The sequence below is a fragment of the Urocitellus parryii genome, chromosome 5 (assembly GCF_045843805.1).
Source record: "Urocitellus parryii isolate mUroPar1 chromosome 5, mUroPar1.hap1, whole genome shotgun sequence".
NCBI classification, from domain to species: Eukaryota; Metazoa; Chordata; class Mammalia; order Rodentia; family Sciuridae; genus Urocitellus; species Urocitellus parryii.
Genome location: NC_135535.1, coordinates 88357009 through 88381795, shown reverse-complemented (window position 1 = coordinate 88381795; position 24787 = coordinate 88357009). Strand labels below are relative to the sequence as shown.

General features: G+C 36.8%; 1 protein-coding gene across 1 annotated transcript; it reads left to right on the top strand.

The window, feature by feature from the left end:
* The first annotated feature begins 1283 nt into the window (after window positions 1–1283).
* On the top strand, window positions 1284–1883 carry LOC113185295 (Fanconi anemia core complex-associated protein 20-like). The gene is made up of 2 exons (XM_026392380.2): window positions 1284–1348; window positions 1393–1883. Exons 1-2 carry the CDS (start codon window positions 1284–1286, stop codon window positions 1832–1834), a joined length of 507 nt encoding a protein of 168 aa, XP_026248165.1. The 3' UTR covers window positions 1835–1883.
* The last annotated feature ends 22904 nt before the right edge of the window (window positions 1884–24787 follow it).

The following is a 24787-nucleotide window of genomic DNA, read 5'->3' as shown; positions in this document are numbered from 1 at the left end:
AACCACAGCCTCCTGGATAACTGGGATCATAGGTGAACACCATGAATCCTGGCTGGAAGTTTTATATAAACCTTTTTCACTTCATGCCTTGAAAGCAAGTTTGATCATTTTTTTTCAATATAGACCTCTCTATATTTGGAGTCTATTGGTTGCCACATGATAATGGTTTTACAATTCTAAAAATCCCTTCTATATATCTCTAAGGATCTACAAGTTACCAGAGGGTCTTACAGTATGCTCTTATCTTCACAGATTTACTGGCAGAACTCTGGACTTGAACTGTTCCCTGGAGACTTTTCTTGTTTTTAGAATTTTTTTTTTTGCCCACTAGAAAAATAGCCCGGGATCCTTTATGCCCTCTAAATTGTGTTTTAAATCTGAAAAATCCTTTTTTTTTTCCACTCTCACCTTTCTATTAATATATTATCATATGCTGTTGCTAAAAGAAACCAATTGGAATGAACATCCTGCCTGGAAATCTCCATAAACATATCAATAAGTTCAATGGGATATAACTGATATCAAAGGGAAGGGTGGGGTGTGTGTAGATAAATAGCCCTACTACCTTTAATTGCTAGAAGATACCAATACTTTCAGAATTATTCAGAAAACTGTTAAACTTGTCATCTTGTAACACTTACTTATCCCCTGATCCCTAGCCTACTGTCCAGAACATAATAGATCATCAGTTGATCTCTGTTGGATAATTCAGTTCTTAAGTCAGTTGTTACAGATGACCAGCTTACTGATTGTTCTGTTACTACACACTTGAGGTTTCTCTTTCCTAATCTCCAATAATAATAATTTCCCTTGGTGCCTCTCTGGCTTCCACTAATGTTACTTTTGTTCTTTCTAGTACTTATCAACTGCTTCCTCACTGCCTTACCAGTCCACTTCCACAGTCTTCTCACATTCTATTCTCTGTCCACCACTTAGTCCAAAAGTCGTTGCTATGTATTTTAAGGTTATTGTTATGGCTGACTTCCACACCCAATGCCAGTTTCTGTCCATTGAAGAAGACCAAACCATCCCAAAATGTATTAGCCTGAAATAACACTGTACTTTTTCATGATTCTGTGTGTTGTCTAGACTCAGTTGAATGATAACTGCCAACATGGCATTAGCTAGGGTTACCCATATGATTACATTCTGCTGAGAGTTCCCCTGAAGCTGAAATATTTAACATGATTCCTTAAAAGAAAGGCCCACAGTTGTTTCATATAAATTTTGCCATATCTCACTGGTCAAAACAAATCACAGTTCCGCCGGACGCACGCGGGCAGATGGAGGCGGCGCGGAGGAGGCCGTGCGGGAGGCTGAGCCGCCGGAGGCCGCGCTTGGGGGACGGGTGAGACCTCCTGGCCGCGGCCCCTGGTTTCTGCTGGCGGACAGCGAGAGCCAACCCTGGGCCTGGCTGCTGCGCATAGCGAGCTCGGATCTGGCCCTGGACGACGGCGACCTGCTGCCCCCCCTTCCCGCTTTCCCCAGCCAGGAACCTGGGCCTGATCCCGAGCCTACCTTGCCTCCTGAGACCTTCACCGTTGGACCCAAGGCCTTTTCTTGGACACCCTTTCCGTCTGCCCTGGGGGGCCTGGGCTGCTTCTACTGGGCTGGGTGTCACCCAGAGTCCCCCAGTGGGTCCCTGAAAGGACCCCCTGAGCCTGATCCTTGCGGGACCCCCAGCGTCCAGGAGCAGCTGTCTGTGGAGGGGCCCCCAGCCCTGCAGAGCTGCCCAATGTGCCAGAAGGAGTTCAGCCCCGGGGTGGCCCAGCTGGACATGGACAGCCACCTCGCACAGTGCTTGGCAGAGAGCACGGATGATGTGGCATGGTGAACCACCAGTGTCCAGAGCAGAGCTGCGAAAGGGGGGTCCTGGCCGGGCTGTCCTCACTGACCTTCCTCTCTGCTTCTGAACATGCACATTAAAACTGGGGTGTGGGCTCTCCCGCCTTGCGTGCTAAAAAAAAAAAAACAAAAACAAATCACAAAGGGCTGGTGATATAGCAAAGTGGTAAAGTGCTGCCATAGCATATGTGAGGCCCTGGGTTTGATCCCCAGCACTGCAAAAAAAACAAAACAAAAGAGACATCCAAAAGTATATCAGATTTAAGGAGAGAGTAAATATACTTCTCCTCTGGATGGGAGGAACAGCAGGTTTGTATAGGATAGAAAGGAATTGCTGGTAGCCATCTTTGGAGACCATCTCTCAGACACTATGTTAGTTAGCTTTCCATCACAATAATAAAATTCCTGAGATAACTACCTTAAAAAAGAGAAAAGATTTATTTTGGCTCAGTTTTATTTTTGCCATGCTGGGAATCTAACACAGGACCTTGTACATTCTAGGCAAGCTCACTCCCACTGAGCTACCCCCCTAACCAGTTTGGTTCCGTTTTAGAGGTTACGGTCTATGACTGGTTGATCTTGTTTCTTTGGGACTATGACAAGGACTATGATCTTGTTTCTTTGGGACATATGACAAAATGGCAAGATCACATGGTGGGAATATGTGAGGGAGTAAAACTGCTCATTTTATCACCAAGAAGAAAAAGGAAAAGAGGAAGAGAGTAGGGCTTCATGATCCCCTTTAAGGTCATACCCCGAATGACAAACCAACCTCCCACTAGGCCTCATATCTTTTTTTTTAGTGGGGTACTGGAGATTGAACTCAGGGGCACTCAACCACTGAGTCACATCCCCAGCCCTATTTTGTATTTTATTTAGAGACAGGGTCTTACTGAGATGCTTAGCATCTTGCCATTGTTGAGGCTGAACTTTGAACTTGTGATCCTCCTGCCTCAGCTTCCCAAACTGCTGGGATTACAGATGTGTGCCTGGCTAGGCCTCCCTCACACCTCTCAATAGCACCACCCTGAGAATCAAGCCTTTTAACACATGAGCCTTTGGGGGATATTCCAGGTCCCAACCATAGCAAACCCCTTAACATTTACTTGCTTTTGTTGACTGTACTATTCAAGAAGTTATATGGACTTGTATATGATAATATCTTAGATTCAAACATATTCTTTAAGCCCATATCCTATTATTTCCTATCTTCCATTAGTAATTTCTATAAACATCAGGCACTGTGGTACATACCTACAATCCCAGTTACTTAAGGGACAGAGGCAGAAGGATTACAAATTCAAGACCTGGCCATATAGCAAGAACTCCTCTGAAAAAAAACAGAAGAGAGATGGGGGTGGGGGTTGGGAGGATAAATAACTTCTGCAAAACACCTTTAAATGTATTCTTTTATTTCTATTCCCTCTGCTTTTACCCTAAGAGCAGATCATGCATCTCTCTAATTATCAGCAAAAAATCAGATTACATGACAAAAATCTGTGGACACTTGGCTTATAAATTTTTATGCTATAATTAAAATAACACAATTTGATATATTTGATGATTACTTAGGTACCTAAAGAATGTGATTCATAGGAGGTAAGAACTTACACAAATAGCTATTATTCATCATATACAATCAAATAAAATTTTAATTTTCCTCTTATTTGTTGATGAATTTTCTCACCAGCATCAATGTATGTATATATGATACCTTGTTGCATTTCATCACTATCCTTATCACACATAGTGCTCCTCTATATTATTATTTTTTTTAATTTCAATATTTATTTATTTAGTTTTCGGCAGACACAACATCTTTGTTTGTATGTGGTGCTATAGGGATCGAACCCGGGCCGCACGCATGCCAGGCAAGTGCGCTACCGCTTGAGCCACATCCCCACCGCCTCTATATTATTTTTTTATGGTGTTTTGAGAGGCCTATTCCTCCTCTTCTATCTCTAACCATAAAAAAAAATTAAGCTTTTCTCCTACCCCTTGGGAGCTTTTTTTTTTTTTTTGGCGGACTGGTGATTGAACACAGGATGTTCCCTACCACTGAGCTACAACCCCAGCCCTTTTAATGTTTTAGAGATAGGGTCCCACTAAGTTGTCCAGGCTGACCTCAAACTTCAGATCCTCCTACGTCAGCCTCCCAAATCCCTGGGTTTACAAGTGTGCATCCCTGTACCTGGTTGGAGCTTATACTTTTTTCTTCCTTTTGTGCTCTTCTTCCTGGAAGTCTTACGTAATAGATTAAACTGATGTCAGCAGATATTCACTACACTTGCCTTCTAACTGACAATGAGCTCTATTTCACTACTCCATTGACTTGGGGCTTGGCTGTATCATTTGCTTTATCCAATAAAATATAAATGGAAACAAGCATGGGCTCTAAGTATGCTTGTAAAGTTTGTCTTGCTTTGTGCTTCAGTGAAGTAACCCAGGTAATTACTGTGGAAACACACAGAACACACCTCAACTCAACTAGCAATCTGGAACCTGGAACCCAGAGGCCCGAGGTAAGCTTCTTGTCTGACATGACCAAGGAGTAACCAACTAATTCACAGACCTGTAGGGGGAAGGTAAATGCTTGTAGATCTAAGCCAATGAGTTTAGGGATGATTTATTCTGTAGCATTATTGCAGCAATAAGTGCACTGAGCCATTGCATGGTAGGAGTTCAATAAATGTGATTATTTTCTTATAATTAAAATATTAATTATTGGGCTGGGGATGTAGCTCAGTGGCAGAGTGCTTGCTAATCTCCAGCACTACAAACAAACAAAACAATAAATCTTGGGGCTGAGGTTGTGGCTCAGTGATAGAGCACTTGCTTAGCATGTGCAAGGCGCTAGGTTCAATCCTCAGCAGCACATAAAAATAAACAAATAAAAATAAAGGTATTGTGTCCAATTACAAAAAAATAAATAAATAAAAATAAATCTTATTTCTCCCTTTCTTTGTCTAAATTGTATACAGTGTTCCACAAGTAAAAATAAAAGTTCTAGAAAAAAGGAAGATATTACTTTGGTGCAAAAGGAGTTTCATTTAAAATTGTCAAGACTGGGGCAGGGGGTGTAGCCCAGTGGTGAACTGCTTGCCTAGCATTCAAGAAACCCTGGTTTTGATCCTCAGTACTGAAAAAAGAAAAAAAAAAAAAAACAGGAACTAAATAAAATATAGGATCAATTATCAAACTTAAAGAAGCATATTGGAACAAAAACTACTATAGAAAACATTTTTTTAATTTGGGAAATTTTAAATATTGAATGGATATTAGAGATATGGAGTTATTGTTAATTTCCTGAAAAGTGGTAACATTGTAGTTATATGGGGGGATGTCCTTATTCTTAGAAGATTCATGATGAAGTATCTAGGAATAAAGTTTCATATTACCTTTAACTTACTTTTGAATTGTTTAGAAAATTATATAATGTGTGTACATATAACCAAAGTTATTAGTCTTGTTACTACATGGCTATGTTCTGACAAATGTTTCATTAGGTAATTTTGTTATTGTGCAAACATCACAGAATATTCTTACACAAACCAAGACAGTCACAATGTCACTAGATAATATACTCTTATGAGACCCTGTGGTATTGTGTTCTGTCATTGACAAAAACATTATGCAATACATGATTGCATATATATTATGTACATGTTCAATGTCCCTTACCCGAAATGCTTGAGACCAGCATTTTGGAATCCAAATCCATGTTTTGGATTTCAGATTTTTGAATACTTGTAATAAGAAATCTTTTTTAAAAATATATATTTATTTTTTAGGTATAGATGGACAGAACACAATGCCTTTATTTTTATGTGGTGCTGAGGATCCAACCCGGGTCCTGCCCGTACTAGGCGAGTGCTCTACCACTGAGCCACAATCCCAGCCCCAAGATATCTTGATATGGGACATAAATCCAGACATGAAACTCATTTATGTTTCATACACAGTTTATATACAAATACTGAAGGTAATTTTGTACAAAAATTTTATTGCACCTTCATTTTGACTATGACCTATCATATGAGGTCAGGTGTCAAATTTTTCCATTTGAAGTATTATGTTGGTATTCAAAAGTTTCAGAATTTAGAGCATTTTGAATTTCAGATTAGAAATGTTCAATGTGTGTGTGTGTGTGTGTGAGAGAGAGAGAGAGAGAGAGAGAGAGAGAGAGAGAGAGAGCACATGTGGCAAAATATCAACAATTAACAATTATTTAATCTAGATGAAAAGTTTACATGGTATTCATTACACTGTTTTTCCAACTTTTTTGTATGTTTGAAATTTTTCAAAATAAAACATTGGAAATAGACAAAGGCTTAAAGATCCAAATCTACAAAATGGGAAAAAAAGAGAGAGGATGTTTTAAAAATTGAATATGAATGAGAATGTTGTAGAGATTGAAATAAACCTTACTTAATTCACAGCTTTGTGGCAGTTCCAAGATTCTAACCTAGTTAAGTTATTTGCTTTAGGCTTACAACTTAGAAGTATATTTTATGTTATTAAGATCTATCAACATGTTTAAAATGCACATGAATGATGTTTATATGTCAAAGAAATTCTTAAGGAAATCTACCCTCTTATTTATCTGTTCTATCAATCAAATTTGCTAAAATATTTTTTTATATGGAGCATGGAGAAGGCTGCTAATTGCTTACCAAAATTCATATAACACAATTATATTTAAAGACTGGGTTTATGCTGTAGCTAGATGTGGCATTGCCTAAGTCCTTATGAAGGAATAATCCACTACACTTTAAGAACAGAGATTCAAAACACTGAGTATGCACTTTATGCCCTTCCTCTTTCTGTAAGTAGGAACATCAAGCTACTTGTGACTCAGCTTCAAGCCATAGAGACACCCTATGCAGAGATTCTTAACTTTAGGTTCATGAACTTGGGTGGGAAAATATTACTTCCTTATATTCAAAAGTATTTAGCTAAAATCAATATTTTTTAAATTATGATGTAGACAACAAACCACATTGGAGTATTAGCAACATCTATGAATTTGCCGCCCAAAATAATGTCTTCATATCACATTATGATTTTTTCAAATGTCATTTATGACTCAAATCCTTCTTCAAAATTATGGAAGTTATTAGACTCATTGCCTAGATTGTATTGTTTAATGAGTTAAGAAGTATATTTATTATCATATGACAATTCACAAAACTATTTTGATAACCACGATCCATTATAATTAGTTTCCCTTGAAACCATTTTATTCATTAAGTTATTCTGAGAGTCCAAATACTTGAATAAAGTACCAAAGAAGTCCATGCAGGAAAATGGTTAAGAATGCTTGCTCGAGGCAATGCTAGAGACAGAGGATGGGAGGAATCTTGACAATTTGATGATTGTATAGAAAAGCCAGCCAGAAAACTTAGCCTAATATGAGAACACTAAAGAACTACATTTTTAAGCAACTTTATATTGAAGTATCTTTTCTTTTCTTTTTTTTTTTCAGTTTTATTGATTTTATTTTTTTAAATACACGACAGCAAAATGCATTACAATTCTTACTACTAGAGTACAATTTTTCATATCTTTGTATATAGAGTAAGTTCATGCCAACTCATGCCTTTATATATGTACTTTGTTTTTTTTTTGTGTGTGTGTGTTTTGTTTTGTTTGTTTGTTTGGCATTACAATTCTTATTACACATATATAGCAAAAATTTTCATATCTATTTATATATAAAGTATGTTGACACCCAATTTGAGTCTTCATACATGTACTTTGGATAATAATGTCCATCACATTCCACCATCCTTGCTAATCCCCTGCCCCCTCCCTTTTCCTCCCACTCTTCTTCCCTAACTAGAATTCATCTAATCCTCCCATGCTCTCCTTCCCTATCCTACTATGAGTCAGCCTCCTTATATCAGAGAAAACATTTGGCATTTGTTTTTTGGGGATTGGCTAACTTCACTTTGCATTACCTTTTCTTTCTTTCTTTCTTTCCATTTTTTTTTCTTCTTTAGAGGGTGGGAGTTACTGAGGATTGATCCCATAGACACTTTACCACGAGCTACATCCCCAGCCCTTTGTATTTTTTATAATAAAGAAGGGTCTCACTAAATTGCTGAGGTTGGTCTCAGACTTGTGATGCTCCTACCTCAGCCTCCTGAGTTGCTGGGATTACAGGTATGCACTACCAGCTGAAGTATCTTTTCTACCAGTGGTTTACCTTCAGAAATAAACAGGGTGGGGCATGGTGGCACACACACACAGGGATGGATGGTAAGTTCATGGCCAGTCTCAGCAAACTAGTGAGACCCTATCTCAAAATAAAAAATAAAAAGAACTGGGAAAGTAGCTCAATGATAAACTCCTTCTGGTTCAATTCCCAGTACCAGAAAAAAAAAAAAAAGAAAAAAGAAAGAAGAAAAAAGAAAAGAAAGAAACAAGGTATAGTTTCTGTAACTAAACCTAAAATAATATATTTGCAAATATCATATAGAGGAGCTGGGATTGTGGCTCAGTGGTAGAGCGCTCGCCTAGCACAGGCGGGACCCGGGTTCGATCCTCAGCACCACATAAAAATAAAGGCATTGTGTTGTGTCTATCTACACCTAAAAAACAAATATTAAAAAAATATATAGATATTTGTGAAGTAAGCAATTGTAGGACTTCAGAAAACAAAGTTATCTTGGAAATTGTTCTATATCAATATATAGAGAAAAATCTTTTTTCAGCTGCATTTCATTCCTTTTTTACTTTTTAAAGAATTAAAAGGATCCTTTTCCTTTACTATGACCATAGATTATTTTGGGACTTTGCAGTACACTATGATTTTCAAGACTTATGATTCCATTTAATTCTGAAATATTTATTTATTTATTTTTCTTTTAAATTTTATTATTATTATTTTTTTTTTAAAGAGAGAGAGTGAGAGAGGAGAGAGAGAGAGAGAGAGAGAGAGAGAGAGAGAGAGAGAGAGAGAATTTTTTAATATTTATTTTTTAGTTCTCGGCGGACACAACATCTTTGTTGGTATGTGGTGCTGAGGATCGAACCCGGGCCGCACGCATGCCCGGCGAGCGCGCTACCGCTTGAGCCACATCCCCAGCCCTGAAATATTTATTATATCTTCAAATGCTGGTTTCCACCAAACCACCTCCTTTCTTTTATAATAAAGGTGACAAATGAATAGCTAGATGAAGAGATAATAAAGTGAGGTCTGAAAGGGTCCCAAGTATAGGAGCCTCAGTCTTGTGAAGTTAGAGTATGCTACTCTCCTAGCACATTAGAAGCTCCCTGAATGATGCCACCTTTTATTTATTTATTTATTTGTTTATTTATTTACTTTAGTTGTAGATGGACACAATACCTTTATTTTATTTATTTATTTTTATGTGGTGCTGAGGATCCAACCCGGTGCCTCACAAGTGCTAGGCAAGCACTCTGCCACTGAGCTATAGCCCCAGCCCTCTGAATGCTATCTTTAAAGTTGTTTAGGGAGGTTTAATTGCAAAGGTACAATTGTGGACATTGGTGACTAACTCAATTTCCAGCCCTTCTCCCCTCCCTGAAGGTTGGAAATAATACAAAAAGTTTCAAGCTTCTAACAAAAGTTTGGTCTTTCTGGCAACCATCCTGAGACTGTCTAGGGGCCTGCCAAGAGTTGTCTCCTTAGAACAAAAGACACTCCTTCACTCAGGAAATTCTAAGTGTTTGGGGAGTTTCATACCAGGAGAATATATCTTATTATACTACAGATGGAGAAGAGAAAGCTCTTCTTTACCATAAAAGTCCAATAAATCAATGTAAAAGGTATGGTGCAAATAGAAAATAACCATTGACAAACACCATAGTAATAACTGTTTCAGACAAGTATTGTCAATGAATGTTAAGATTAGCAACAGACGTATGCTATAAAATTGGATATTTACATAGTAAAAGTATCTCCAAGGAAAATACTTATTGACAACTATATCACCAATAATTTATCATTATAAACTCAGTGGGATGCACTGAGAAGGACAAAATATCACTTATGTTTTAGTCTTGTCAAACATGCACAACCTGGGCCAGGGCTGTAACTCAGTGGTAGAGTGCTTGCCTAGCATGTGTGAGGCACTGGGTTCAATTCTCAGCATCACATAAAAATGAATGAATAAAATAAAGGTATTGTGTCCATCTCCAAAAATTTTTTAAAAAATGTACAACCTGGCCGTGTGTGGTGGCGCAAGCCTGTAATCCCAGCGGCATGGGAGACCAAGGCAGGAGGATTGCGAGTTCAAAGTCAGCCTCAGCAATTTAGTGAGGCACTTAGCAACTCAGCAAGACCCTGTCTCTAAATAACATAATTAAAAAGGGCTGGGGATGTGGCTCAGTTGTTAAACACCTCTGGGTTCAATCCCTGTTACAAAAAAGAACACAACCTGAATATCATCATGAGGAAAAATCAGATAAATCAAAATTGAGGACATTCTATAAAAGAGCTGTACACAACTTTTCAAAAGTGTCAGTGTCATGAAATTCAAAGAAAGCCTCGAAAATTGTCAAGATTAAAGAAGAACCAGGAGACATGACAACTAAATGAAATGTATGACCCAGATTGAATCCTGAAGTTAAAAAAATAACATTAATGAGGAATTGACGAAATTTAAATGAGTCTGTCAGTTAATAGCATCATATCATTGTTACTTTCCTGATTTTGATAATTATATTTTGGTTATATAAAATGTAAATTCTTGGGGAAGCCTTGTGAAAGTTATACGTCTTTCTACTATTTTCGAAAATTTTGCAAATCTAAAATAATTTATTATTTCAAATAATTTCAAAATAGAAATTCATAAAAATACAACTAAATGCTGCTTATAAGAGATATATCCCCAAACAGAATAGTATTAAAACAGAACAAAATGATGGAACTAGCTAAACAAGAAAATATTAACCAAGAAAAAAATACTACACAAAGGAAAAATAGTGGTAGAGCATGTACTTAGCATGTGTGAGGCTCTGAATTTGATCCCAGCACTACCCCCGCCACACACACACACACACACACACACACACACACACACAAAGGGAAGGAAGCAAGGGGAAAAAAAAGGAAATATCAACTACATATAATAAAAGTTAAGGCACGGCTGGGGATATAGTTCAGTTGGTAGAGTGCTTACTTTGCATGCACAAGGCCCTGGATTCAATCCCTAACACCACACACACACAAAAAAAAGTTAAGGCAGTAAATTAATAGCATTAAAAATAAATGCTGTGGGCTAGGGTTGTGGCTCAGTGGTAGAGTGCTCACCTAGCACGTGTGAGGCCTTGGGTTCGATCCTCAGCACTACATAAAAATAAATAAATAAATAAATAAATAAATAAGATAAAGATATTGTGTCCAACTACAACTAAAAAAGATAAATAAAAAAATTAATGCTGCATAATGAGAAAATATTACCTATTAAAAGTTATAATAATGTTAAATTAGTATATTCCTAGTAATATAGTTTCAAGAATACAAGAAAAACTTGTTAGGTCTCCAATAGCTCTATCAGAAACTGACAACTCCAACAGACTAATACTTCAAAAGGATGTAGAATATTTGAGTAATCCAATTTAACAAGGTTGAGCCATGTTTTATACACCTATACACAACAATTAAAGAATATGTATATTTTTACAAGCACACATGGAATATTTTTTTAAAAAAGAAAAAATACAGCAAAGCTAAAGAAAGTAGGAAAAAATAACAAGAAGTGTAAGAAAATAATAAAATAGGAGCAAAAGGTAGAAAATAAAAAATTGAGAAGCTGGGGCTGGAGTTGCAGCTCAGCAATAGAGTGCCTCACATGTGAGGCACTGGGTTTGATTTTCAGCACTGCATATAAATAAGTAAATGAACTAAAGGTCCATCAACAACTAAAAAAAAAAATTGAGAAGCTGATTTGATTTTTAATGAACTTTTAATTTTTAATGAAAAAGTAGTTTGCAGAATATATTTCTGAAGATTCCGAATGATACTGAAAAACCAGCCTCTACCTCAGAGCAAAGCCTGTCCAAGGAAGGGACATCACCTTTGTCCTTGGAAAGACCCACAGAGCACTCCCAGGCACATTCCCACCCTGCTAAATTGTTTATCTACAAATAACAGGAGAGATCTGCTGCTCCAGGTGTCCCTGACTCAGTCAGGCTAGGTGGGGATCCATAGCAGCCCCCTAGCAGCCACCAATCAGCATGAGACAGGGAAATACCTGGGATGCCAGATGACCCTCCCAGTAGTTTATGGTGGTTGATAACGTGTTGGGAAACCACGTAGTTCAGCACATACACCCCTCTTGGCTTAAACCAATCAGTTCAAATGAATACCCCTTTTGTACTGACCAATCACCCCTACCCAACTTGTTCCCGCTAGTGAATGTACTAATCATGTTTTGGAGTTGTTTTATGATTTTTCCCGTGGTGTGTGATGATTTGCTAAGAGATGCTATGATGTATGTGAAGTCCCTGCCTTCCCCAAAGAGTGTATAAAACTGCTGCAAACCCTGGGCTCAGGGCCTCTCAGCGTCACCAGTTGCTGTGCGTGCATGCGGAGGACCGAGCTAGCTCGCAATAAACACCTCTTTGCTGTTTAAATCGATCTTGGTCTCTGGTGGTCTTTTGGGGGTCTCGAACTCGAGCATAAAAATACTAGATAGCATTAATGGATATAAATATGTATGATAAAAAATATAAACCATTGATAGAAATAGTATATGTATCAGCTTTAGGATAATAGTTCTTCCAGGGAAGGAAGAGGAAAATGCAGTCAGAAGGCTTAAATCCTGTCATGTTTTATTTCTTAAAATAAAGGACTAAATATTAACATTCATTAAATCTGGCCTATGTGTATGTGGTTAGTTGCTATATTATTCTTGGTATATTATTAGTTGCTATGTTATTCTATATCTGACCTCATTACTTAATTTTTAAAATTTAGAGATGTTTGTTTCCAGTGACTACAGCAAAATGTTTGATTAGAAAAGGCAATAATGGCTCCTTCTGAGAACATAAAGCCACAGGTAATTATTCAGTAGTTCTAATATTGACATATGATTTCAGTGTATATGAGGGCGTGTCTGCAGAGGCTGTATTATCCTGGTTGCTAGGTAAAGCAACAATAGCCCCAAGATTCATGTCCAGTTGCCCATGACGGTTACTAAGCTAAAAAGAGCCACCCAAGGGAAGAACTCAAATGTTCGAATAAAATTAGAGTTTCAGTCTAACATATAGCCTACATGTAAAACACTACATTAACCCCTTTATAAAGTCCAGAGAGGTTTAAAAGGCAATCACTTCTCTCAAATTAAGTTCCATTTTAGCTTACATACTTAAAATACATTCACAAGAATATGAAAATAAGTGGTAAATATGATAGGAATTCAGATGAAGAAAATATCTCTATGGAGTGAGATGCTTGGTGAGGTTTCAAGAGGAAAATGGGACATGAGATGGGAAATCAATGGTGAGTCGTATTCAGATATGGAGGTAAGGGGAAAAAGACTTAGGATGACCCAGTCTGGGGCCATGGAGCAAATCTTATGTGATTTGAATGCCTCTTACTTCACTTTAATTGACTCCAAATTATTTTCCTTAAAATGCAGGTAACAGTATTTAAAACATAATTTTCCTAAGTAGAGGTATGGTATAAAAAAAACTAATTTAGATCAAAATTTCATTTTAAGGTAGAGGAACATTCAATGCAGCACAGGAGTTCAGTCTTATTCAGGAGAAGTATGTAAATACCAATTAATTTTTTTTTTAACAGTGCCAGAGCCAACCCAGGCAGGGCCTTGCATATTGCTAGACAAGTGCTCTACCATTGAGCTATTTTCCTAGCTCTGAACTAATTCCCTTTCTCCCTCCCTTCCCTCTTTCTTTCTTTGTGTATGTGTATGTGTAACAGTGGTCCCTTCACCTTCTGAATAGAGCCCTCTTTACTCTAAGGTCTATCTTAAAAAAAAAAAAAAAAAAAAGTTTTTTCTCTTTTCCCCTTTCCCCTTCCCTAACAAGATTAAGGAGAAAGTGTAATCTTTTCTTCCCCTAGTTAATTGCTCTTGAACACACCCACTACAGGAAGGAAATGCCTGCTAAGGATCTGGGAAGTGAATATCTCCCAAATTAACAAATGAATCCCAATAGGAGCAACAGGGTGCCCTGGGATCCTCCCTATCAGTGCACACCTGGAATGTAACCCTTGAAGAGTTCCTTTAATTCCCCACCCCCACCCCGAGTCCCTCTTTATAGGGAGTCACAGCCTTTCCGAAAGGAGTCTTTGCTAGCAAAGCAAAAAAGCTTCTTTTTCGTTTTCCTTTTTCTTAAAACTGTGTCCTCTTTATTAAATTGGCATTGATTGGCACGGGGGACAAGGGCCGAGCTTTCGATTTCTCTCTCTCTCTCTCTTTATTTTTAATTTTTATTTTTTTATTTTGGTACTGGAGATTGAAAGGGACACTTTATCATTCAGCTGCATCCCTAGCCCTTTCTGTTTTGTATTCTGAGGCAGGATTTTCCTAAGCTGGCCTCAAATTGCCAAACTCCTTCCTCAATTTCCCGACCCAATTAATTCTTTATGTTGAAAAAGAGTAGGAAATATTTATTATCCTACTTAGTTTTGTATGGTTTGGGTGCCATAAGTTACCAGTAGATATAAACTCTCTACGGTACTCTTAGGAGACATGCTGCCCATTCCTACCACTGGCCCTTGGGTGAAATAGCCTACGTTTTCTGTCAGCATTATTCTCTAATTTCATGTCTAAAAGAGGGTGTATAATATCTCAGTAGAAAATACTTTAGGATTTTTTTTTTCCTTCCCCCATAAAGCTGTGAACTCCTTAGGCAAATCGGTCTACTTTGGCCCCAGTAACCAGCGTTATATCCTCAGAATCACAGGAACCTTTGCTATACCCTCCTTAAAGAGCAAGGGATTCTACCTGCCTTAAATTTATAAAAAGAAAAGAAAAGGCTATTTTAGTGATTCTTCAAGAAATAAATAAGCAGGCTAGCTGGGTGTGGCTTAGTGGTAGAGCACTTCCTGGCATGCTTAAAGCCCAGAATTTGATTCCCAGCTCTGAAGGAAAAAAGAAGAATGTCTAGAATGCTTACCTTATTAAGTGTAAAATATTCATAATACTGCCTTGGCACATAAAATAGAGCTCAAAACTGTTCATTCCTTTGTCTTCAGTCTTTACTTACCATCACTCCAAATATTCGTTCTTCTTAGATTCTTTTTGATCTAAGAGTCTTTTTCTCCTGAATCCTACATAGCTTTTTAAACATTTTTTTTCCCATTCAAGTGAATCAATAAAAGAACAATTGTGAAAGAAAAATGTGTTAAGGCTAACTCCAAGACTGAGGGATATGAGTTATATGAAGGCAAGAAGAATTTGGTGGGTCTTGGGAAAAGCTAGTGAAGATTCTTAGAAATAGAGTTCAAAATAAAAAGAATAGTAGTCAGTGGTAAAGCCCTTGCATGAACAAGGCCCCTAGGTTCCATTCCCAGTACTGCAAATTAATTAATCAATATTAGTAATAAATAAAAATAAGACTTTGAAATTGCCTTCCGTATAACTACTGATTTTAATCTTACTATGAAAAATTTCAGACATTCACAAAAGTAGAGAGATTAGTATAATGAATACTCATATGTGCACCCCTTGAATTAAAAATTATCATTATTTTACAATTCTGGTTTCATCTTACCCTCATCATTTTTCTTCTTGTTGGTAAAGTATTTTAAAGCAAATCCAAGACTTCTTCAGACTTCATCCTACATACTTAAAATTCTACTGATTTTTAATTGGATTGTTAAATAACTAGTTAACAGAAAACAGGATATCCCAGGAAGTATCTAGTGAGGTGCAAAGTGCAGCAATTCATTTTTTCTCATTTAATCAAAGAGAGCAGCAGGGTTCAAGTAATATCAATTATGCTTAGAAATGGAAATTTTTAAAAATCAAAAACAAGGAAGCAATTTTAAGTATTCTTAAAAGCCCTAACTTCCGTTTTCTTTCCTATTGACACGTTCCCCATTAACAACTGGCTACTCCCCAGCAATCTCTTCCCTCAGTGTGACCAGGATGTATGGACATCACACTTGTTTACTCAGCAAGTGACTGCAAGTGATTGGAAGAGTTCTAGAACACAGTTTCAAAAGAAGTTTTTATCTTTACAGCTGAATCTTCTCTCTTCTATGTGGGATAACTGTCTAGTCCCTTACATGTTAGCATAACTGCTTATGTTGTTATTATTGTTGTTGTTATTATCGTAAATTTTTTTGAACCAGGTATAGTGATGTGCATCATAATCTCATCTGCTTGATTGGCTCAGGCAAAAGAATCTTTGGAGCCCAGGAATTCAAGACTGAAGTGCCCTTTGCTGATGGCTGTCAGCACTAACTTGTGCATCAATATAGTGACCTCCCAGGAGCAAGGGATTACCAGGGTTCAAGTGCTGATCATGCCTGTGGATGGATAGCCCCTGTTCTCCAACCTGGGAAACATAGTGAAACCCTATCTTTTAAGAAATAAAAAGTAAATAATAACATTATTTTTTGTGTTAGTCTGATAAAAAAAGGAAGACAAAGAAAGAAAATACCCAATGTTAAAGAATTTTTCTGGTGGAAGTACACACAACCTGATATATTTAAACAAAAACCTGTTTGACAGCAATATTTGAATACCAAGTTTCAATATTTGGAATTTGGTATGAAATTTCAACATTTGAAATTTGATATTGTTTCAGTGTTTGGTATCTCAAATTCTATTTGGTATCTCAAATTCAAAGCCTGTTCATAACTACACTAACTAGGATCGAAAATAATTATGTGGACTGGCCCTCCCTCTACCACAAGAGAGGATGCTGACTTTGTTTATTCCATTCTAGCCTTTCCTGTCTCTGCCCCCACCCCCACCCCTTATTTGTCAGACTGTAGTGACTTTTGAGATGCAGATTTCAAGGTTAGAAAAAAAATAGTGAGAACTGAAAAGCTAAATTAATCTGGATCAATTTAAAAAATAAATGGTAATTGCTTAGCATGTGGTGGACCCTAGGTTTGATCCCCAGCACCACAAAAATCAAAAATAACAGCAACAAGAAAACAAACTCTTATCATCGTAGAGAGGGATTGGAGAGGAAGAACAGTTGAGAAAAGGGGAAGTAAGAATATTACAATGTCATTTGAAATAAGAAACTCCAGAATAATTGGGCTTGCAGAAAATAGAAAAGGAAATAAGAGGATATGGGAAATGTCACCTGGGTATATGAATGAAATTATATAAGATTATTAACAATTTTAAAAGTGAGTTTTATAAATTATTAGAATTCCTTTAAAAATATTTTCAGTATTTGAACTGTACTTCTTTGAAAGTATTTCCATTTATCCACAAACATTTTTCTATGCTGGCACTCATTTTTTGAAAACATCTTTTTGGGCCAGGCGCATGGCTCATACCTGTAAGCCCAGCAGCTCAGGAGGCTGAGGTAGGAGGATGGCAAGTTCAAAGCCAGGCTGAGCAACTTGACAAAACATTCAGCAACTTAGTGAAACCCCTTCTCACAATAAAAAATAAAATAAAAAAGGTTGGGGAGATAATTTAGTGGTAAAGTGCCCTGGGTTCAATCCTCACTATCAAAAAATAAAAATAAAAAATAAAAAATTAATTTTGATGACAACATAATGTTCTGTCCAGTAAATACACTGTACTTAATGTACTTTTCCTCTATAATTGGATTTATATTATTTTTAATTTTCTTTTATTTACAAACCATTGTAATTAATATATTTGTGCTCATAGCTTCTTTCTGGTTAGAAATAAGGAGTTGCTTCAAGAAATCAAATACGTGCTTGAAAATGGGTGGGCAAAGCAAACCTTTGATTCTGCTAGAAGGGCATGCTACCAAGAGTCTGGTTAGCAAGCACTGGTCAGGCAGTCCGCCTGCTTAACGCAGTACAGCACTGCCCTTCATGCCAATTGGGACAATCTATGTGATTGGCTAATTTTAGAATTAGAGCAAGCAAAAGGGAATGGCTACTACAGTTGGATCCAATTAAGGCTGAATACTATATTTTGAAAATTAACCACTTGACTTTCTTTTTTTCACATTTCTTTTTTTTTTTTAAATATTTATTTATTTATTTTTTTTAGTTCTCGGCGGGACACAACATCTTTGTTGGTATGTGGTGCTGAGGATCGAACCCGGGCCGCACACATGCCAGGCGAGCGCGCTACCGCTTGAGCCACATCCCCAGCCCTCACATTTCTTATTTAAGAATCTTTTCTACTAGGATATAGTCTCAAAAGCAGAACTAACTACAGTGTTAAAGTTAAAAATGTTCTATATTGCAAAAGTTTTTGTTTTGTTTAAATATTATCAACTCCACCAGAAATATATGAAAATATCCATCATATATACTTTAATCAACATTATTTTTAGGATTTTTATATGATTGTTTTTATAATTTTTTGGTATGCTTGCTAGCTCATACATGAATACACTTCTCTATTCTCATAAGAAACTAGTAACTATCATCTCAAATTACATTGCATTCACCCATTAAGGAAATCTTTGATAGATTATTTCTTATGATTTTTCTGAGCCTGTCAGCCTGCCTGCCTTCTTGCCTATCTGCCTACTGCCTTTTTTATCTTTCATTTTTTGGGTATAGCTGTTTTATATTTATTTTGAAATATATTTTAGAGAGAATAATGACAAATTACCCTGGTAATGATAATATTGAGCACTTTTGGCAATGCACAGGGAATTCATTGATTCACAGTCCCCCTATCCCATTTAATAAATCTTATTTGTCTCCCAGCAAAACCAAATAAGATCTATTATGTCCTATATAAAATACTCTACAAATATTTGAAGATAGCTCTTTTTTTGTGTGTGTGGTATCAGGGATTGAACTCCAGGGCACACGACCACTGAGCCACATCCCCAGCCCTATTTTGTATTTTATTTAGAGACAGGGTCTCACTGAGTTGCTTAGCACCTTACTTTTTGCTGAAGCTGGTTTTGAACTTGTGATCCTCTTGTCTCAGCCTCTTGAGCCACTGGGATTACAGGTGTGCGCCACCTCGCCCAGCCGGAAGATATCTCTTTAAATATTATTCTCTTCTCTCTACATTGACTTTAACCCTTCCACAAGTAACATCCTTTTGGGATGCTTCACTAACCTGCTCAACTTTCTCTGGTCACATTCTTTATTCTTTTTCAGAAGTGACAGCATTTTAGGAATGGCATTATTCATACTTTGTACGATTGTGACTAAAAACAATTGTCCATTATGTTGGCCATACCCCTTAAGAATGATTCACACAACAATTCCTTAATATTGTTTAGATTTAGTAAAAAGTTTTTCTTTCTTGTAAGAGAATAATGTGCCACTATTACTGTCAATGTAACCATGCACCATTGAACTGTGTTTGTCTAGATTGTTGATGGGCTGGGTTTTCACTTGGTAATATTTAGGAAAATATTTCATCTTTATTTTAAGAAATTTCATCTTTACATTCAATGTTTTCTTTCAGAATAGTTGTGAACTTTTTGTAATCAATGTAGATGTTCTGGTTTCACTTATCTAAAAACATCATTAAGAGTCTTTTCCTTTATATTTATTTTGTGACATTATAAATGCATAACATCTACTGGAAGCAGTGTCATGTGCCTGTAATCCCAGCAACTCAGGAGGCTGAAGCAAGAGGATTGCAAGTTCAGCAACATAGTGAGGCCCTAAGCAATTTAGTGAGACCCTGATTCAGCATAAAAATAATAATAATTAAAAGGGTCAGCGATGTAACTAAGTGGTAAATGCCCCTGGGTTCAAACCCCAGTACCAAAATAAATAAATAATAAATTCATAATATCCTAGAAAAGTCTGATTTGAACTGAACTTAGTAGAACTATTTCTTTCTTGGCCAAACTTTTTTTTTTTAAATTGCAACCTAAGATAAGATTAATCTAAACTAATTATTAATCTAATTATTAATAAAAATGAGAACATTTCCCTTTATTATTTTCTATCATCTATTTGTGCAAAACATAAATATGTATCAAAATAATAGAAAATTATTTATTTGCAGTTCAGTTTAAGTATCTCACATTGGAAGATAATTAGTTCAGGTTCTTTTTATGCCAGATTCATTTAGGTGCTAGGAAACAAAAGATAAACAAATCAGACATAAATGTCTAGATTGTTGGTGGGCTGGGTTTTCACTTGGTAGTATTTAGGAAAATATTTCATCTTTATTTTAAGAAATTTCATCTTTACATTCAATGTTTTACTGAAGTCAACAGATATGAAAACACAAGGTTAGGCTTGTAAAATTAAGACAATAGCCACATTAATACAGATATCACTATGGTTTAGAACCTAAGAGGTAGACTATCACAGTTAAGGATATAAACAAAATGATATTAAATTTGCCTTTTTAATAGACTGTATCTTTAAATTCAGCACCACACCACTGTTTATAGTTTCTGAAAAAAGTTTCCATGCAGGTATCTGAGTATGTGCCAACTTGCAAGTAATTATTATGAGAAATGAATCACAAACACAGTTCAAGTGAAAGCTTTACAACTCTGCACCACATTTGAGGGTGAAAAGTTACACAGCAAGCAATAAATTTGATGCAATATCTCTGTGAATATAAGACAACTCACAAAGCAGAGAGCATCTTACAGCATAAAATCATGAAATATTTACCATTTCCAAAAGCATTTGTCTATTTACTTATTCCAGAATCATCATGCACTTTGCATTAGTAATACAAATAGTTAATTAGTTACTTGAAGAAGTTAAATACCCTTGTGGAATTGCAACCCTTAGGTCATATTCCACCTTCCAGCTCACTATCACATTACTGGGAAATTAAGAACTCCTTCAAACTGTTCACAGTAATAAGTTCATCACAGGTTAAAATAAATGAAGTGACTTTTAAAAAGCCAACACAATTTATATTTTTTTCATCATTATAATGCCTATGTTTGTGTCGGCAATTTGTTGAGCAATAAAGTCAATTATCAGCTCTGCTCAGTAAGTCTATAACCTTATGGAAATAGGTCTTCGTAACCTAGCACATTTAGCACTTCATGCTTAATAACATCAAAGACTGCCAAAATGTGCTTGCTATCAACAACTTAATTTCAACTTTTCAATGATGAATAATATGTCACTTATTTAATCTGTTGCCTCAATCACTTTTTAGATGCCTACTATGTGTCAGGCATTGTGCTAGGTAGGGGATATGAAAACAAATAGAATGTAGTTCCTATCCTTAAAAATACATCCACCCAAGCCAATTGCAGGATCAGAATCATAAATAGAAGTCACCATTAGCTCAGCCTGTACCTAGAATTCTTTACAGCCCTCTCTATTTTTCTCATTGCATTCTGGGAAGCCAAATCTGGCTTTTCTTGGCCACTTTTCATCCCCGTGGGTCTTGGGAAGGCCTGTTTTCTGTTTTCCCAGACCAACCCTGCCTAGAGAGGTCAGGATGGAACTACCTCATTTGGCAAATTAGCCCCAAGTTGGAGCATTGAATCATGTTCCTATCAGAACAGGCATCATCTCTGAAGTCTAGGAAATCCCCATCCATCCTTTACTAAGCGGCTTTCTGAAAGCAGTCCCCACCCCCACCCTGCCACCCCTGCCCAGTCTTACTAGAGGGAGCTTTCCAGAGTTCTCAGCCAGCAAGACTTCCTTCAGCTGTGTGCATATCCAAAATCTTTGAGGGATGGAGATGAACCAGAAACTAGATAGAGTGTCTACTAGGGTGTCCTGTCCAACACTGGGCTACCCTGACCACCACTCTCTCAGACTGCCCACCATGGGCTTAAATGAGGCTGGGTCAGTCCCATAGGGGAGACAGGTTAGGGCAAGTCTGTCATCCCCCATAAGGCTCCATCTGCTTAGGCATGATAGGGTTTGGACTGCTGTCCCTTGTACCGGTATTGCAGACTCTCATGGCCATAGGAGTTCATTGCTATCCATGTGTGTCCTGCCACCTTGGCTTCTAGCTCCTCTGAACTTTCCAGAGCCCCGTGCCAAGCCCTCACTTGGTGCCAGCACCTCCTTTCCCTCTTTCCATCTTCCCTGGAAAATCCTGGACCAAGTGTGACTTGGGAAGGTTTTCAGCACTACCACTGGGTTCAGTCTGTCACTTCCTTTCCCTACTATAGCAAACATGATTACCACCATATTAACCTAGAGAATCAGCCTGAGGGGGCTGGGAGAAAAAATTGACATAGTGAGTAATGAACAGATTACAGGTGGAAACCCATGCTCTGTGAGTCCATTGTTCTTCATCTTTCCCATTGATGACTTTGGACTTGACACTTACATCTCCCATGGGGGCAAAATTCTATGAGCACAATTCACTCAGTTTTACATGCTAATAATGGATGACATTAATCTTGAATCTTTCAGCATCTCTTCCATTGAATCAGAGTTGCTTTCTCATAGTTTATATTAGAAGGATGTCCAATATACTAAAGCAAACAAACAAACAAACAAACAAAAACCCAAAAAACAAAACAAAGCAAAAAACCCCAAACAAAAACAAAACAACCACATACACACATCCAGAGGCTGGGGATGTAGCTCAGCAGTAGAGTACTTGTTTAGTATGCATCAGGCCCTGGGTCTGATACCCAACATTGCAAAAAAATAATAACAAAATACATATCTAGTTAGGAAAAAAGAAACATAATTAGATAATTAAATTGGCGCGGAACTATAATATTTGTAATTTTCCTAGAGGTTACAAATGTACTGATCTTTAAATATAAGTAGGAGTTTTTGTCAAACAGCAAACTAGAGGCACTTGCTTTGAGAATTCTACTGTCTTTATTATAAATTACTAAAATACTTCCCAAGTGATATTTTAACATGATAAAATTGACTAAAACAAATAATAAAACAGTTTTGATACATATTTATTATACTATTACTGTTACTATCAGATGATTTGCATATATTTTTATTTTTAAAATTTTTTTATTTTTTAAATTTTTATTTTATTTTATTTTTTGGCACCAGGGATTGAACTCAGGGGCACTCAGCCACGGAGCTACATCCTATTTTGTATTTTATTTAGAGACAGGGTCTCACTGAGTTGCTTAACACCTCTCTGTTGCTAAGGTTGGCTTTGAACTGATGATTCTCCTGTCTCAGCCTCCCAAGCTATGATTTGCATATACTGTAAATTATTGTCTTCTTAAATATATCAGTGCTTGCTTCAGCAGCACATGCACTTAAATATCTCATATCATAAGTAGCATTAACTCTTTCTTGGTTCTAAGGCTGGGATTATAGGTGTGCGCCGCTATGCCTATCTATTCTGAATTATCCTTTATGACATTTTAGGCAGATCCCACAGATTTCCAATTGTATTTAGTTATTGAAAAATTCAGTCTAGTTTGACCTACTTCTACTCACATAAGTGCCCCTCTCCCCAACAATGTTAGCCAGTAGTAGTGTGAGGGACATGAAATGGGTAGGAAAACGTGTTTTTTCCCTCCCGGTCAGATCTGTTGGCAGGTAGGTATGGTAGTATCTTCTTCAGCAAAAGGGTAATGGGCTCTGTGATTTATTTGTGTGAAGTCAGTGAACTTATTAAAAGTTTTATCATCTACCACTATTAACCAAGGATTCAATGATATATCTCGTGTAGACTCAGAACAAACAGTTACATTGTGAAGCATGAGGGTTTAGCTCAGTGGTAGTACACATATGCAAAACCCCGGGTTCAATCTCCAGCATGCACATGCATGTGTGAGGGCACGCGCACACACATACACACACACACACATACATACAGAAAGGGAAAAAAAGGAAAAACATTATTGATTTTCTACTCTGTGTCAGGCATTGTGTTATATAGGTCAAACCACAAAGAGGGAAATAAAAGATTTTATTTGGATATATCACTTTTTTTTTTTTTGATAGGAGAATCTTGAGCTCTTGGGCTCAAGTGATCCCCTGTGTAATTGGGACTACAGTTCCTATGCCACTGCACCCAACTGATATGCTACATTTTAAAAAGTGAAAAAATGATCTTAGGTAGTCCAAAGAGAACATTTTCTTTTTACTGAGGCAAAATCAATCTAAATTATGTAAGTTGCAACTAAGTATTTCAAGTTCCTCATTGTGATTGACAATTTAGGTTGACTTATACTAGCAACAAAAGACAGATTGAGTAGCTCTATTTGCTACCTTAAGTGATTTACATGTTTTTATTTAATCTAGATACTACTGATGAGATAGTAATATTATAATATTATGCCTATTTTACAATGAGAAAACTGAGTGAGAATGGTCATTAAGTTAGCTTAATTTTATGTACCTGATAAACAAGTGCTGAACTCCAGTTCAGAAGTCAGCTGGGCAACAAATTGACTGATTAGAGCCATGGAGTGCATATAATTAACAGTAATCTATTGTACACTTAAAATGTGATTAAGAGATGGCAGGAAGAGTGGTGCATGCCTGTAATCCCAGCAACTGGGGAGACTGAGGCAAGAGGAGCACAAGTTTAAGGCCAGCCTCAGCAACTTAGTGTGATCCTGTCTCAAAATAAAAAAATGAAAAGTCTAGGAATGTACCTTATGTAGCTCAGTGGTAAATGCCCCTGGATTCAATCCCTAGTATTGGAGGAAAAAAAAATCAAGATGTTCTATTTCACATTGTTTTTTTACCATGACAGAAAGAAGGAAGGTTTATGATAGAATGTATGCAGTCATCAAATTTATGCTCACCCTGAGTTTAATCACATAAAGAATGCATGACATATTAATAAAAATCTTTATATTTAAAACCTGATATACAATATGATATAAATCATAACATAATTTATATCATATTGTATATATATATATATATATATATATATATATATCTTACATAATTATATATTGATGTTGGGCTGGG